Raw genomic sequence first — 16,642 nt, 5'->3', positions numbered from 1 at the left:
TGGACATCTGGGTTTTGCATTGGAAGCATTATTTATGGAAATGGAAGTAACATGGCTGTGCGAGCCCTAAAGTTTCAGTCTGAGCTGCGTTAAACACAGACGGGGGCTGTTCACTGTTCTCAGCCGTCATCTGTCTGGAGCCGGAGCTCATCTCCGTCCCGCAACGCTCACGACAACACAAGGGCTCACCTGATACAATGCTCCCCTTCTTTCCTGAGCAATCACGGGCTCCTGTCACATCACTCCCAGAGCAGGACAATGCACTTCCTAAATGGTGAAAGGAAATCCTAGCTAGATTGGAGCTGAATGAGGTGGTGGTGCGGGGAGGGTAGATTCGCTTAAATGGGAAAAGATGCTGGTGGTTGGGTGTAGTCTTGCAGGGGCCATCGCTCATCTAAAAAGCGACCGTGAGACTGCTCTTGTGTCTGTATCTATTCAGTCATTCATCGCAGCAACTTGTGTCCCTCTGCTGGCTGCCCTCTGCGTCACCCTTGGGCGGACACTTCAACCCGCTCAGAGGAGGAAAGCTGACCTGTGGGAGCCCCGATGTTTGAGGACGGGTCACTGAGATGATCTTATCCTCGACATTAACCCTCGTGAAGCTCGTGACTCTTGTTTCAGGTCATTTAATTCAACTATCAAACCTTCAAAAAAAAAAAAAGTATTTTTTTCCGAACCTTGAACAGAGTACATCAAACAAGATTGTCAAATATAACCAATTACATACAGAAATACCTAAAATATTGGCATGAAGTACATGTGATTAAACTGGGTGACAAAATACTCAAAATGTACTATACACAACAACAACAACAGTATACTTTAATAACATTACATATGTAAAATGCCTTACTCTGAAAAATAAACCTTTGATACATTTTTTTTTTTTTTAGCAAAATAAATTAAATATTCATGACTCAGTTTGATTATAAACGACTACAGCTTCATAAACTGTGGTTGGATAAGGAGGTGGTCAAAAAGACTGCTGGTTTATCTCAACATGCTACTGACTAGTGATGGGAGCCTACCTAGAAAAAAAAGTTAAAAATGATAACCAACCCAGTTCACATGGAAACTCTTCCATCCCTTGCAGTCTTTGGCAAGGTTTGCACGCCGTGAAAAGACTCCTAAAAACTCACTATACCATCTTTAACAGAGAACCGAAGGGAGGGATGGAGGAACATAAGGAATAGTGGTCAGCATTCCCAGCTTAACGCATCTTTAACAAACACCTGAGTAGGAGCATAAAACCAGCCCTTTGGTAAATCTCGAGTACCGTTTTTTTTTTTTCATTACCAGAACATCCAGAGCCTCTGCACTCCAACAGCTGAGTATGTGAAAGGTAAAACGAAACTCCCATTTAGGAAAAAAAATAAATTCAGCTGCTGAGGAAGGACCTCTCAGCCGGCCTGAATAGCTGCAATTAAACTCACACTCTGCAAAAAAAAAAAAAAAAGTCCTTGTCCTTTCTGTATTAAGTGCACAACAAGGATTAATGGATTTTAGTGGTGTGAGAATCTGACAGGTAAAAAAAAAAGAAGAAGAAGAAGAAGCACCAAATATGGAAGTTTTTAACACAAAATGTGTGTATCACTGGCCACTGTTGTGTTGTTTTGTTTTCACACAGTTTTCCCGTCAGCTGTGAGAAGAGTCTGAACGTCAGTCAGGAGCTGCCGGTCGGTCCGCAGCTCAAAGAGACACTGGAGCAGTCAGTGGGGAACATTTGGCACTGAGGCTAACACTGAAAATGAATGTGTTGATGCTGGTGTACTTTCCCGTCCACGTGGGAGTGAGTGTGCGTGTGAATGTCAGTGTAGATTTTGGGGTAGATTTTCGGGGGGATGGTGGGACCTCCCTGGCTGAGGAGGAGCTGCTGCTGGGCCAGGTACTCCTCATAGTTCATGGAGCCCATGCAGTCTTTGTCTGGGTTCGAGGAGCTGGACGACGGGGCCACGCAGCCCCGGTCCCGCTCTCGGTACGGCGGCCGGTGGGAGCTCTGCAGCACCTGCGCCGCCGGAGCGCTGGGAGGCGGACAGTGTTTTCTGCTCTGGCAGAACCACAGCAGCACCGTGCCGAAGATGAACACTATTCCGGCGGGGATGCCGATGATGACGGGCCAGGGGAGGGAGCTGGAGGCGGGCGAGAACATGGGCGTGATGGGAGGCTTTGTGTCTGCAAAAGAGGATGAAGAAGAAAAAGAGCGATCAGAACACGTTGCCAAATCTGAACCATGTTAACTAAAAGCTTTAGTCGGTCTGTGTGAGGCTTCGTGGTTCTTTGTTCACCTTCAAAATGAAAAATGGATCATGAAACATTTCCTTTTTTTCTCACTACTTCAAAAATGATCATTTAGAATTCTTCACATTTGAGTTCTTGCTTTTAGAATGAGAGTTTGGAGCAAATTATATTAAAATTATCCATGTCATCATCTATCGGCTACGCTATATATTAGGCACTAAGAAATGCAGCTGATAAATCATTGCATGGCTGGATGTGCTCTATAATACATCACAAGGCGACTGTGTCTTCGGCTGCCTGTGAATCCCCCCCCAGGCAGTAATGGTTCAGTCCAACCACAAGCACAGAAACTTAACTTAAACTTCAGCTCTGTTACTCCTGAATCAATCATATTTGTTTCGTTGTCTGCAGCCACAAGCTCAAGTGTTTTTTTCTTGTTTTGTTCAATTCTAAATTCTAATTCGACAACCCAAACGTGAACAGTTAAGAATTAAACTGAGATCTATTTATGAAGTAATTTTAAAAAAAGGAGAACGAAAGATTTTGCATTTGATTCATTCTGATGCTGCAAATGCGACTAAAAAGTCCCACACAGACCGTAAACCCATTTTTATTTTCATTCTAATAGTTTTTGATTCATTGCTTTGTCAAGAAATGTGGAATGAAAATCCAAACACACGTCACGATCTATGACTTTTTGTTTACACGTGACCAAACTTCCACATCATGAGCGATCTGCAGCTGCTGATAAAGACTGAGAGATGTGTCTAATTTTAGGATAAAAATAGAAGAAAAAGCAGCAAATATTCACGTGTGTGAGGCTGAAAATGCAAACATTTCTTCTTGATAAGTGACCTAAATGATTGATTGAACACTGATTGTTAAATTTTTATAGCTTGATTAATAGATAATTGCTTAGAGCTGGTGGAAAATCTCCCTCAACCATCAAGAAACGGATGAAAGTCGAGTAATTTGACTGTTTCGTATTTATTTGGTGGAAAATAAAACAAGCTCCGACTATATAAAAACTGAATCGAGACGGATGAAAGCGAAACGTTTCTGCTTGTTTGTGTTTTCTTGTCATCCGTCCTCAGAGGAACTCTGCCGTCTCGTTTTTATTTCAGTTTGACGTTCCTCTGATGTTTTGTTGCACTAAAAATAAACCATCAGATATCATTTCTGACTGTATATGTGGGTACGGTGATACCACAGAAACCCGTCCAGGCTGCTGCTCTGTTGCTCTGCAGTGTGTTTGGATGGCTGCCGGCTGCACTGACACGCTGTGAACAGGCCTCACCTGGCAGCACAGTGAGGAAGGCACTGCGGAAGCTGTAGCCCATGGTGTTGGCGCCTAAGCAGATGTACATGCCAGCGTCCTCCTCCTTGGCGCGGGTAATGAGCAGCTTGTTGAGGAAGGAGCCGTCGGGCCTCGACCACACCTCCCCCGTGGGCAGCACCACAAATCTGTGGTCCCCCACCTCGATGGTGGAGTTGTAGCGGCTCTCCTCGTTGGTCTCCACGCGTTTGAGCCACTGGATGACCGGCTTCACGTCGCTCCTCACTTTGCATTGGAAGGACGTGGTGCCGCCGTAGTCCACCGTGGTGTTGACCGGGTGGGTGCCCGTCAGAATGGGTTTGGAGTTTGTCCTCTCTGCGTCGGCACAAAGAAAAAGTGTCAAGGCACATCTTCTGACATGACAGCTCCTCTGCGGATAGAAGAGGTCTTAGTTGCCCATACTGTTATTAGCCTCAGGCTTAGAACTTCTAATTGACAGAGAGGGAGGAATACCACATGTAACACAAGAAGTATGTGTGATTAGTTTCCTCTCTTTCTTTGCTCCTGGTTGTACAGCACACATTTCTCATGGGAAGGGGGGGCAGCGGGTCTGGCAGACAGCTGGGCTTTAATCAGCTCCAGATTGGGTGGATGGTCTCCGAGCTGAGCAGCCTCGCTCGCTCTCCCCCCTGTGCAAACACCAGGGCACAAGCCCTCGCTCTCCAGCTCGCTTCCTTAATATGCTCCTCATATACATGATTACACAAGCACATTCATCCATGCAGCGAGGATATGAATAAGACCTGCTGATCGCAATCAGACGTCAGGAGTAGGTAGATCAGAGAGAAGATATTTGAAAAGTTACAGTTTTTCCACGGCCAAAATTAGACCTACTATTACGGTGATTAGACCATTTTAATTTCCTGCAGCAGTGTACATAAGACCGCAGACATGATCCGCACACACACAGCAGTAATCACTTAAATTAATTTGCTCGGCCTCATCTGTTTGCACTAATATTTCCAGGTGAACATGTTTGGTATGCGTACAGCTCATGCTCTCTGCGGGATACTCACGTATGACCTCAACCTTGTACGTGGCGTTTATTTCCCCCGCCCGATTGGACACCCTGCAGGTGTATCTGCCGCTGTGCTCCGGCGTCAGGTTCCTCAGGCTGAGGGTCCACTTCTTCTGACGGCCCTCGCCGACCTCCTGCTCCGTCAGCGGCCTGTCGTCCTTCAGCCACACGATGTCCGGTCGAGGGTTCCCGCTGGCTGTGCACTTGAGCCGCACCGAGCTGCCCACCGGACGGGCGATCACCCTCTTCCTCATCTTGGCAGGTTGGGTGAAGCGGGGACGCACTTTGGGAGAAGGTGGAGAAGAGATTTACTCACTTTACTTTTATTTAAGTAGTTTATCCTCACTGTGGTGCTTTACATTTTGTCCTGCCATTTCTGTATAAGTATAATCCATCTGAATTAATTTTCTAAATCAAACAGCAGATGATTAAAACTTAAATCTATTAGTGAAACAATGCAAACTTTCTGAATCAAGCAGCAACTACAATAACAGAACTTACAAATTAATTGCAGACCTCATGTCTCTTTTTATAGAGATTAAAGGAACCCAACATCTGAATTTAAATGGCAAAAAAAAAACTAAAACAGAACAACAGCTCGGTTTGATTATTGCCGTGAAAGTTCATGTGATTTGTTGTAAATACAATAAAGAGAGCGAAGCCACTCAGACGCTCCGGTGATTTACTCCTGCATCACTGCCAAACAGAAATCTCACCGAGTTTTTCACTGCCGGGCTCCGACTCCGCTCCGTCAGCTGGTCCGGGTCCAGTTTTATCAGAACCTGAGTCATCTGTTAACACAACGAGACAAGGCTCAGTCATCAAAAGAAAACAATAAAATGTTTATTTGTGTAAAAACAAAAGAATAATTGCCGCATAAAATCCTATTTAATTGAAGCATTACATGTGATACTGATCTAATATTAGTGTTGCGCCTCTTAAATAACTCAAAATTCCCGTTTCACATCCCAGGGCGATAAAGACAACAAAGAACTGATGATATTATAGGTGCCGCTTTTAACTCGCTGTTGCCATCCTGGTCTTCATTTCTGCCAGTGTTACTGTCACAGCATTGGTGGTGGCGGCGACCCAACACCGAACCAGCCCAGAAAAGCCTTCCTGGCTCTCTCCGAGTAAATTCAGCATTTATCGACAGGCTGCTGCGAGAGGGCTGCATGCTCAGGTCATTCTCTGTAGCATTTGGGGAGTAATATGATCGGTTTTCATAAGCCCGGTTCCAGGAGACAGCTGTGGAGTTTATGTCACTGGCTGACATCATGCAGCGGAGCTAAGACAGGGCTTAGAGAAAATATAATGAGTGAAACCTAATCGACAGTTTGTGATGCGTATCGACTTTTCGAGTTAAGCAGTGATGAATTAACAGAGCAGATCGGGTTCCTCGCCAATATCTGCCAATCTGTGCAGACAGAGACATTAAGCAGATGATTGCTGGAGAAAGGCTCCTCTTAAATGATTTGTTATGATACGACCGAGGTGCCGACTCGCATTAGCTTCACTGACGCCGTTTCTAACAAAAAAACTGAAACCTGCAAATGTGTGATATTCCAAAAAACAACAATTATTAAATTATCGAAGGCGATGCAGATGAAGTCTTTGTCCAAGTGACTCATGGCACCGCTTCACCTCCAGCGTGCTCTAATAACAGTTCAAGAGGAAAAACCAGCAGCCAGCTTTTTACCTTCCGTGGCTTGTTTTGATTTCTGGTTCACTGCAGCCTTATGTAGGATTTTTCAAGATGTAGTTTGGCACACTTGATTCCCTCTCAGGGCTTGATTGGGTCAGGTAAAGAGACCAGATGTGACTTCTAACCCCCTCGTTCTGCCTCCCTCTGAGTCCCCCCGAAACCCTCAAAGCTCTCTTGGGTTCTCTGGGTACAAACCCTCCTTTGTTTGTCCCCTGCAGCACCAAGCCCAGCCATGATGTCATGGCTATTTGAAGGGGTTTAACTGGCCAACTATAATAACCCATTCCTTTAAAAAACAGCCTCCACTGGAAGAAATATTTCTCTGTTGCTCAGTTGGGCTCTCCACATTCCTCCCGGTTCCTGAACCTCCCAATCCAAACAGAACATGGTCCCACACTGCCGGGGTTTTCTTTCTGACTTTTTTTTTTTTTTTTTCTTGAATCTATTTCCTCTCTACTTTTTGGTGATTCTAGGGAACAATGGCGCCCTTTATACGTCTGTCCTGTTAAAGCTATCCCTTGCCATTATTGTCTTTACACAATGCTGGCCCACTAAACTGCAGACAGGAGCGAGGTAGGAGGATCTCATGGCTGCCAGGATTGTTATTTTTGGAAGGCTGAGAAATAAAATAGCCAATACATACGGCGTGCCTGAGAGTCTGAGTTATGGATTCAGTGTTTAATCTTCAAACTTTACATACTGTGTGAAATTAATGGTTCACTGTGTCAATGGAAACTTAATTTTAAGAGTCACGATTCAGGCGCACCGCTTATGCAACCCCGACTGAAACTACCAAGTCGGTTAAAATGCAATCAGCCTTTTTCCATACAACTTGAACCCATTCATGGTCTCGCCACAGTGTTTGGGGTCTGACGCCATCCCCTCCCACTTCATTCACAAATCCAGCCACAGGAAACAGGCCGCTACACACTCTCTCTCTCTCTCTCTCTCTCCGCCGGCCTCCTGTGCCAGCTGAATCACAGGAAAAGGCCCTGATGATCTGGGGGTCACAACGAGCTCCAGATGTTGTTGGGGACATTCTAATGTCCAGGGTAAAGTTATGCACAGTGGCCTTCGCATCACACTCTGGAAACCTCCAAACAGCTACCACATGTGATCAGTCAGTTTATCCAGCAGTTGGCCCCGACGACGTCTCCAGAGAGGAGCAGAATGAAAAATGTGCCACGAGCGCCAGCATCTCCGTGTAGGAACAATGCGCGCTGCCAGCCCTGCATTAGCCCCTGTAATTTATTATCTGCGCAGACGCAAACATTAAAAAGCAGCCCCCGTAAATGTTAATATGACAATCCCACGTTAATGCGAATGCGAAGCCCGCCGCAGCCTGAGAAGCTGAGGATGGAGAGGTCGCTGCATGCATCAGAATATCCTGATGGGGGTGCTGGGAGGTGATGGGGCCAGTTGTCAGGAGACCACCCCAAACAGGGCCCAAACAGCCAGCTGGAGGGATTGAGGAGGCGCCATGTTGCACTGACTGACCAGATTCTTCAGATAGCTCTTGGGAGGACAGGCTGTCCGCTGGCAGATGGGAAGAGGGATATCTCTCCAGCCGCAGTGGAACCCCCTCCTCCTCCTCCTTACATCAGCCTGCAAAACCCCTCGCTCTCTCGCTTCCAATCTCACTCCGCTCTTTATCTTACTGTCTTTCTTCTGCTTGGCTTCTCTGCTCGGTCCCAGGCGATGTTTAAAAAGTTATGCTCTCCATGTTGGGCCGTGAACTTGAACGGCTGCCAGGATTCAGTCGACCCCTTCTACTCTGACCGGCGCTGAAACCGACTGCAGTTGCTTCTTGAGCTTTTTCACTCTGTGATCTTGTAAAAACAATAAACTGACATGATGGATACTGTACGCTGGGAGCCTGCTACCCCTCATTTAAGGGAGTTTCAAATAAATAAACTCTCTCCTCTGATCTTTGGGCGCAACATAACAGCACCCTCAGCAGGTTAACTGCGTGCAACAAAATTAAAACGGTCCACAATTAGCTGATTTAATGTTAATGGAAAGTGTTGCTCATGATAATTGCAGACTATTTGGCTGTATTAAGCTGGCTCCGGTCCTGGGAGTGTTTTGACAATGAGGCCTCCTAATCTTTGTGGCAAAAAAGCACCCGGAATGAAATGCACTCCTGATGGAACAATTACCTATAAAAACAAACGGCGTGGCGATTCCCTGCCAGCGCATAATGGGATGACGGACAAGAGGGAGCAGAAACGGAGGAGGGGGCGATGCAGAATTACCGTAAAGTGTCGGTTTGTCGTGCAAGCGCCGCCACCAGAGGAAACAGAACAAACCAGATCAGGGTTAAGAATCAGGCCAGGAAGTCTGTAGGTGACTCCATAAAGGGCTCCTGATAGAAATCTCACGCTTCTGATCAAACTTGCAAAGGTATTTGTTTTTTCTCTCTCACAGAATGGGAGCAGAGCAGCGCATGCAGTCAGGTTGAACTGATCTCCCAGTGACCCCTGCAGCTCCTTAAACTGTTCTCGCTGAAGTCTTCATTCTCACTCTGTCGCTCTGCAGCAGACGTCGAAGCAGACAAATGATCTGTCACATAAACACACCGCAGGGAGAGAGTTGCTATCTATCACCCAGATTAATCGGCTAATTGCGAGCGTCTCCTGCGTGCGCGCGTCGAAATGATCGTTATTCATCTCCCAACTTTAAATCAATATTTAAATCCCTCCCGCATGTGCAGTTTTTGGATCTAGTGCAAAGATAAATACTTGATTTTAAAAATAAACCTGTTTAAAGGGTTCAGCGGTGCAGAAACGTTTACTTACTAGTCTTTGGTTGTGTTTGTTCAAGCTCGTTCTCAGCTTGTGGAGGCATCCAGAAACGTCACAACCAAAACTTAACTTCTATTCATCAAGTTTATGCTAAATGATGAAGCGCAGCAAAGACAAACTGATGAACCATCTTTTTCATTATCTGACCTAAAAACTGTTTTTAAAGCAGGTGAGGGAAAAAGTACCCGACTGCTTAGGTTCAACCCCAAACTGCCAGAAACTGTCACCTTCAATCTCTATGTTGACCTCTGATGTAAGCGTTATTCAGTGTTTATAAAAGTAAAATAATGGCAAAGCACCCATTTGGATGCAGCATTTTTCTTTTTTGTTAATTCCAGGTACAGGTCAAGTCAGATCTTTGACAGAAAAATGCGAATAAATCAACATCTAATAACAGAAAAACGACTTAGAACAACATTTTAAAATCAAATCCTGTGCAGTTTTTTAATGCATCTGTTGCTTACCACTGACACACGAACGCTTGGCACTCGGTGTGATGTTGACACTGTGTTGGGTTTCTTATCTGACTCACTGCAAGGACTTAGCTGGTCGGCCTGATAAGTTAGCGTCTTCAGAAAGGGGAAAACCGACACCCGCTTTCAAATTTATGTGGTACCAGCTGCATAAATCACACTTCACTTTATTACCTACACTTAGTGCTTGAACTTCAAGTGGATCTTTTACTTCTTTTATCACTTTAACTTCCATTTAGTTTCAATCAGCCCTTCAGTTATGTCAAGTTCAAACGTTTAACTGATTGAAATCATTGCAAACTTTTAATTTTTACTGATATTATTAATCAGAAGTATGTTTTAATGACACGTTATGGGGTATAGTCACATATGTAATATCTTCTGTCCAGCGTTTTAAATGTTTATTAGTCTTAACGAAAGGTTTATTCTCCACAGAGTCTTTCCGTCTTGACAACTGCAGTCCAGTCGTCTGCAACCATTTCTGTGCGATGGTGTTCTTACCGACGACCAAAAGAATTTTAAACAGACACTCGTCTTAAGCCCTGAGCTCGTCTGGGATTTTTCCCAGTTATAATGTGACAAAAGAGCAGCCAACCTCCACTCCAAAAACTACCATTATTTCTTTCACAATCTCATGCCAGCATTGAAAATTTAAAGACCTAGCTAGCCCAGAAAATATGGAAATGTTCTGGCATTTCTGTCTTTTCGTGCCTCCAGCGTTTATCCCGTCCCTGAGACCTGTTGAATAAATTTCAATTCCAGAGTCGCAAAATATCGTATCGTGTTCTCCTAACAAAACGATTTCTAAGGTTTCGACAAGAATCTTCAGCAGCAGGCACACAGTCTTTGGATAATTTAATTCTTTTCTTCTTCATATAATAACATCTGCTTTTGCAACTTGGACATGATGTGACGCTCTACTCGCTGTCCTTCATCACTGTTTTATTTAAAATCCATAAAACTGAGCTGAGCATTTTGTTTGGTTTTTGTTAGACATACTCCATCACGCCAATAACACAACACGTACGGTTTCCTGACAGCATCCAATCAAGACCTTCAGATGACACCAGACGTGGTTATCCACAACATGATTGATTGTGAACGCGCTCCGCTATAGAAACTCGGATTGCCCTTCGACGCAGACGCCACGTCCGACTTTGATACCATACAGCTAACTCCACCGTGAACCTTGACATTATAGCTGGCTCTGCGCCTCCATCTCCAACCTTTCATTTTAGCACAATCAGCAGACACCCTCGCTTTGAACTCAGCAGCAGCTTCACATTGAGGGAGACCCTAAAATAAACTGCTGGTCTCGTCTGATCCCCCGCTCACGCTTTACTGCAACAAGTGCCGTTTTCTAAAGTGATCTGTGTTTTCCGCTTCTGCCTGATTATGGCTCTTCTTCTGAAGCATGTCTGTCATAAGACCGGGCTATAACTCCTCCTGTGAGACAGAGCGAGCTCAGGCTCTGGCCCAAATTAGGCATCTTAGAGTAATTAGACTAAACACAGCCTTCACGCTCCACTCCGCTCATTCATCATGCTCTGCTCCAGCACAGAGGAAATGCACTGTATGCACGCGCACAAACGACTAACACACTCGGTCCCACTGCGCTTAATCCTGCAGGCCCCATTCAAGAGCCGTGTGAGAGTCTGGTCTGAGGACAAACCGGCACTTTGACACTGAATGTGTTTCTTATTGCGGCGCTGCAGACCTCCTGCCTCCACAGAGAGTAGCCTAAGGAAAAGGAAGAGCTGGAGATCCAATTGAGTCACAGAGGATGAAGTAGTATGAAACAATATCCCGTGCCGCTGTTGACTTTGGGCAGAGAGGTAGGGGCTGCAGCACATACAACGGAGCAGAGGATCAACCGCTAAACCTTTATAAATCTTCTTGTTTTAGACCTCGACCTCTGTGAGTGATGCTGTCTTTTAACATTTGAACTGTGGGGAGATTTCTGACTGTTGTAAATCTGGCCTCGTAACACCACAGCGGAAGAAGACGTGGTCTGACCGTACAAATCGGGGCCTGACTCACTGCCACGGCCTCTGGTTTTAGTTACCAGACAGGTGACTTCATGTTTTATTGTTGCTGAATCGAGCTTGAATCTTTAACAAGAATGACACATTTTCCAGGAGTGAAACTGAACCCCGTCTGCACTCACCGATGACGATGAGGGTGTAGTTGATGTTGACACTGCCGAAGCCGTTGGTTGCTTTACAGATGTAGGTCCCCGTGTCGTCTGCCTCCACCTCTTTGATCTTCAGGCCCATGCGGAGGATACGAAAGCGAATCCAGCCGCTGTGGATGTTGCGTCCGTCTTTGGTCCACATGATGAGCGGCGGAGGGTCTCCTTCCACGGGACACGGCAGCTTGATGGCGCTGCCCAGCCGGGCCGTCTGTCTGTGGGCCACTTTCTCAGACACCCGCGGAGGTCCTGAGGACACAAAAACACAAAAAAACAACTTAATTTCTGAAACCAGTTTTGTCTTTTGTCAGCACGTGATAACATCGAAAATGGGTTTCTGTGGCTGAGGAGAATATTTAAATGATGTCCCACATTTTACAGGCCAGAAATATCAAAAGTATGAAACAGTTCCTCACAGTCCTAAAGATAAAACATCATCTATGCTGGTGGTTCACAGCCTTTTGGATCCATAACCGTCCCCAACAATGCAGCTTTTCATCACAGGTTACACATCACATTTGTCCAGCTGCCACTAATTTGACTAATGAGGGAGTTTCCCTCCTTTTTGATCTGAGTGAAACATTCAGAATTTATTTCCATGAAAACATTCCCTTCCTGTGATTAAGCAGCTTTGACGTCACTCTACCTGTGATGTTCTGACCTCCGTCTCCACTCACCTCTCCCTACTCGCTGCAGCTCAAGCACACCAGCTCACTGAAAACTGTTCTCAAACATTGTATAACTACTCACGATGGCAAGTTGTAATGGAGTAATTCGGCGACACACATCTGAACAGGGAGTCGATACTCCAGGACAGGGATCTCCAACTCCGGTCCTTGTGAGCTACTGTCCTGCAGGATTGCAACACACCTGACTCACATTAATGGATCATCAACAGACTCGTGTAGAACTTGACAACAAGCTGTTGCAGATCCATTAATCTGAGTCAGGTGTGTTGCAGTAACGTCTAAAACCTGCAGGACAGTAGCTCCTGAGGACCAGAGTTGGAGATCCCTGCTTTAGGAGAATGAAAGCACAGACAGTTCCACCTTCAAGTTGACAGAATTTATTCTTCAGGTTTGAAACGGTACTGAATGGTCTTGACTACCTATTTCACTCAAGATGTGTCTTCTGGCTCAATGCACGACTCAGATTTCACCCCCAAGCCACACAAATCCCTCACCAGTAAAAGGAAGCACCAGATTTTGGCGTATTCGTTTAGTTTCTTCCCAGATCCTGCTTTAAGCTTCTGGTGTGAGTGTTACTGAAGCGAAGTTGCAGCGGCACAAAATGAGAGCGTTTCTTTAAAACAACCGCTCATCGCTCACACTCAGGTTCAGCTCGGCTCACGTGCCCTGATACGGTTAAAGAGGCAAAAAACATCTTTAATGATATTTACAGGTAAAATTTACAGGTGTATCCATTATCTATACATCGCTTAGTCCTCACGGGGGTCGCAGGGGGGCTGGAGAAATTCAAAAGCAAATAATTCAAACAATTTGATTGCATTTTAGTAAAAATTTTCAGGAGAATGAAAGTGAATGTGTGCACGTCCGTGACAAAGTCATCTCACTCTGCGGCTGCAGATTGTGTGACCTGATTAAAGCTCCAGAACAGCTACTGAATGGACCTTGTGGTGAGACTGTTTTGCCAGCTGCTGCTTCCAAAGTCAACTAATCCAACAGTGTCAAAAATATTAACTCGGCCATTCATTTTGCTTGTGACAAAAAAAAGTTTCTTTGAACATCAGAGCGCTGCACGCGAGCAGCTTAGCCAACACCAGTGTATCAGAATAACAAGATATCTGGATCCTGGTTTCCCTCACTCAGCTCGGCCCTGAAGCGGCGTGTTTGTGGGCAGATGAAATGAGATAGAGGTAATTTGTCATCTTTTCGCTGATTACCCAGAAATCTTGAAACCAGATTGTAATAATTGGGCGAGTCCTGTCGTTCGCTGCCTGCACTGAGAGGGTAAAGTGTTCTGGCTCTGGTTTTGCGTAGCGTGCAAGAGATCAAAGCGATGAGGGGGGCGGGTCGCAGCGAGACGGACAGCAGCCTGTTCTCCCTGCTCTTAATTGGCTCAGGTCTGCTCCCTCAGATCTGGTGAAGTGGAGCGGGCCGAAACACCCTGTGATGGTGTTAGGAGGCCTGCGCCGCTGCTCGCACAGCACCAGGCCTTCAGCTAACCCCCCCACCCACCCACCCAGCCGCCCCACCATAAACCAAACAAAACCCTGAATTACTGAGCAGACTAGACACAGAAGAGAAACAGGAGCTCGAGGGAGCGAGAGAGGGGGGAAGAAATGCAACCAAAGCCTATAGCTGCTGCAACCCTCGAAAGTACACAGAGCACAGTCTGTGCCTCGGAACAAATGGCCGGTCTGGTAGCAGTAAAAACAATGGGGAGGGTAAGTACACATGGCCTCTCCCAAACACACGCTCAAACACACACACACACACATAAGTCACATTCCTTTGGTGCATTTCACACATATGGTAAACAAGAAGTTCATTATGCTGATGGGCGTGCAGAGGACACAGGTAACTCCATCTGGCCGTTTTATCCATCACATTGCCGACAGATGCATCTCAGCTGCGGGTACGACATCTGGACTGACCTCTGATGCTAAAAAAAAAAAAAAAATTAAAGTCTGGACACATTTTCTAAAAAATATATAGCTGTAAACGATGTGCCATAAAACTCAGTGGGGAAAAAAAAAAGAGAAGTATACGAGCATAAAACCAACGAAACCATCTTTCCATCATGTTTCTGTGTCTTTTCTAGCCATGCATGAACACACACAAACTGAGAGTTTTCCTTCCTCTCTGTGGATGGCCTTTCCTGGTCCACTGCATGCACAGGAAATTGGAAGTGTCATTGTTTATGTCTGTGGAGAAAACGCAACCACAGTCTTTTTGGCTGTTGTCAGCTGGCCCATATCTCACTCCACTGCTACCAGGAAATCAGAACAGAGGCGCTCACTGTTTCTCCTCTGCAGGGCCCTGCTTTAGGACCACGAGCAGGTCACGGCGTTGGCTTGGTGCTGCCGGAGCTCATATGGACCGAGTTGATCCCGAAGGACTGAACTGCTTTGTAAAAACATAAATAAATTTCTGCCAAATCTCGAACAAACAGGCTTCAGTTATCTCCTCTGACTTACGGTTCCGCAAGTCACTCAACCGTGACTTTCCTCTGGATTAATGGAGAGGGCTGACTTAGAAAAACAAGGCCTGATTCATGTCAAAGGTTTAGCCGAAGCAAAGTGTCAAAACACATTGACCCTGCATAGGCACGGCTTCTGTCAAACAAAGCTTTCTAAAAGCTGGAAATGCATTTCTTGAGAGGTAAGCGCACCGCTGAAGAAAATAAAAACAGACAAGGGAACATCTGAATGCCCTTTTCCATTTGAAGGGAAAAAATACATGGGTGCACTAGAACTTCACTTAACGGCAAAGTGTTGTTTGCACAGCGTTCAACATTCACTACTTGCTCACACTGACCTCAAAGTGGCTCCTTTTGTGATTTCCTTCCAAGTTTCGCCCCACGAAGGTGAAATTACAGATTGGTTTGTATGTTTATGGTTTCATGTCGGTGGTGGCTTTTGGCTTAACTGAGCTTTAGTTGCAGATTCATTCATTTGTAAAGGTTGACATTTTGGAAAACAGGCCTCTTCGCTTCCTTAGGTTAGATGTGCAGATCTATACTATTCTGGCGTAGACACTAAATATAAGGCAACAGCTGGATAGTTTAGTTTCTCAAGACTGGAATCAGGCAGAAACAACGAGCTAGCTGTGTCCATAAGAAAACCACCATCTGCTACCTTATAACCTCCAATAAAACCAGCACTTCACATTTTTTTGAATGAATTAAACAAACAAGAAGTAATGTGTTAATTAGGTTGGGTCTGTGTGGGAAAAACAGTTTTAAATAAGGGCAAAACAAGAAAAACTGTCTACCATCGTCATGCCTATCAGGTCAATGTTAACATGATTGTACAGTTTTTGTTTAATATAAAGCCAGATGAGCTACACATTTCCTCCTATGTTAAGCTAAGCAGCTGCTAACTGTGGCCTTCATCTTAATTTATCATTAAATATATCAGTGCTATCTCATCTATTAAATTAATATGGGAAGAAAAAAAACAAACCAAAGTAAGTGCATTTACAACAATATCAAACTATTCCATTAATTACGATAAAGGTCTACGTGATCTTGAACTTCGATTAGACCAGTCCGGAGGCTGCTGAGCTTTTTGGGTTAATAAACTAAAAAGCTTTGGCTGGTGCTCCAGGCACAAGGAATGTGCAACAAATGATTTCCTCCCTCCATCTCCGCTCCTAAAAAGCTTTTGAAGTCCTTTTGAAAAACAAGGCATGAAGAAGTGCTGAAATCAAGGACAGCGTCTGAATAACTTAATAAGTATTTGTGCTGTGTGCATGACCACCATCCTTTCTTCAATGGGGACTCTCCTCCTCCTCCTCCTCCTCCTCCACCTCCTCCCTCTCAAGGACAGGTTCTCTTAACCTTGGAGTTGAAAGCTTTGAAACCTCACAGAGGCCCTCTGTTAAAAAAATAAAAATCTAGTTCTGAGAGAAGGAGAATTATGGTCTTATCTGCTCGGTTCTAAGATACAGTTCAAGATGTCCGATACACAACTTGTCATCGCTCTATATACTTTTAAGTAAAATGTACTGGAGATGCACTTTCCTCTGCTGTTTATCTCTCCTGGCTGCAGAACTAAGCAGCACGCTCTCCGCAGACGCTGTGATGAATGGAAATCTGCCCGACTTATGACAAACTGGTGAGCGTTTCAGAGTGTTTACCCAAATTGTTACAGCTGTTAGTTGCTCAGTAAATGGAAAATGATACACATGACC

At 45.1% G+C, this 16,642-nt stretch overlaps 1 protein-coding gene across 1 annotated transcript in view; it reads right to left on the bottom strand.

Annotated features, from left to right (window-relative positions):
* Positions 1-610: 610 nt before the first annotated feature.
* Positions 611-16,642, bottom strand: part of LOC103358686 (fibroblast growth factor receptor-like 1) — a 30,852-nt gene continuing 14,820 nt past the window's right edge. The window contains exons 3-7 of the mRNA XM_008283749.1: positions 11,742-12,014; positions 5,309-5,383; positions 4,591-4,875; positions 3,536-3,889; positions 611-2,172 (exon numbers count right to left, since the gene is read on the bottom strand). Of these exons, the coding sequence (XP_008281971.1) occupies positions 1,736-2,172; positions 3,536-3,889; positions 4,591-4,875; positions 5,309-5,383; positions 11,742-12,014 (1,424 nt within the window). The 3' untranslated portion in view covers positions 611-1,735. The remainder of the gene's footprint in view (positions 2,173-3,535; positions 3,890-4,590; positions 4,876-5,308; positions 5,384-11,741; positions 12,015-16,642) is intronic.

The sequence above is a fragment of the Stegastes partitus genome, unplaced genomic scaffold (assembly GCF_000690725.1).
Source record: "Stegastes partitus isolate 25-593 unplaced genomic scaffold, Stegastes_partitus-1.0.2 Scaffold8, whole genome shotgun sequence".
Lineage (NCBI taxonomy): Eukaryota > Metazoa > Chordata > Actinopteri > Pomacentridae > Stegastes > Stegastes partitus.
The sequence above is the reverse complement of the archived record's forward strand: the minus strand, read 5'-3'. Positions and strand labels throughout refer to the sequence as shown.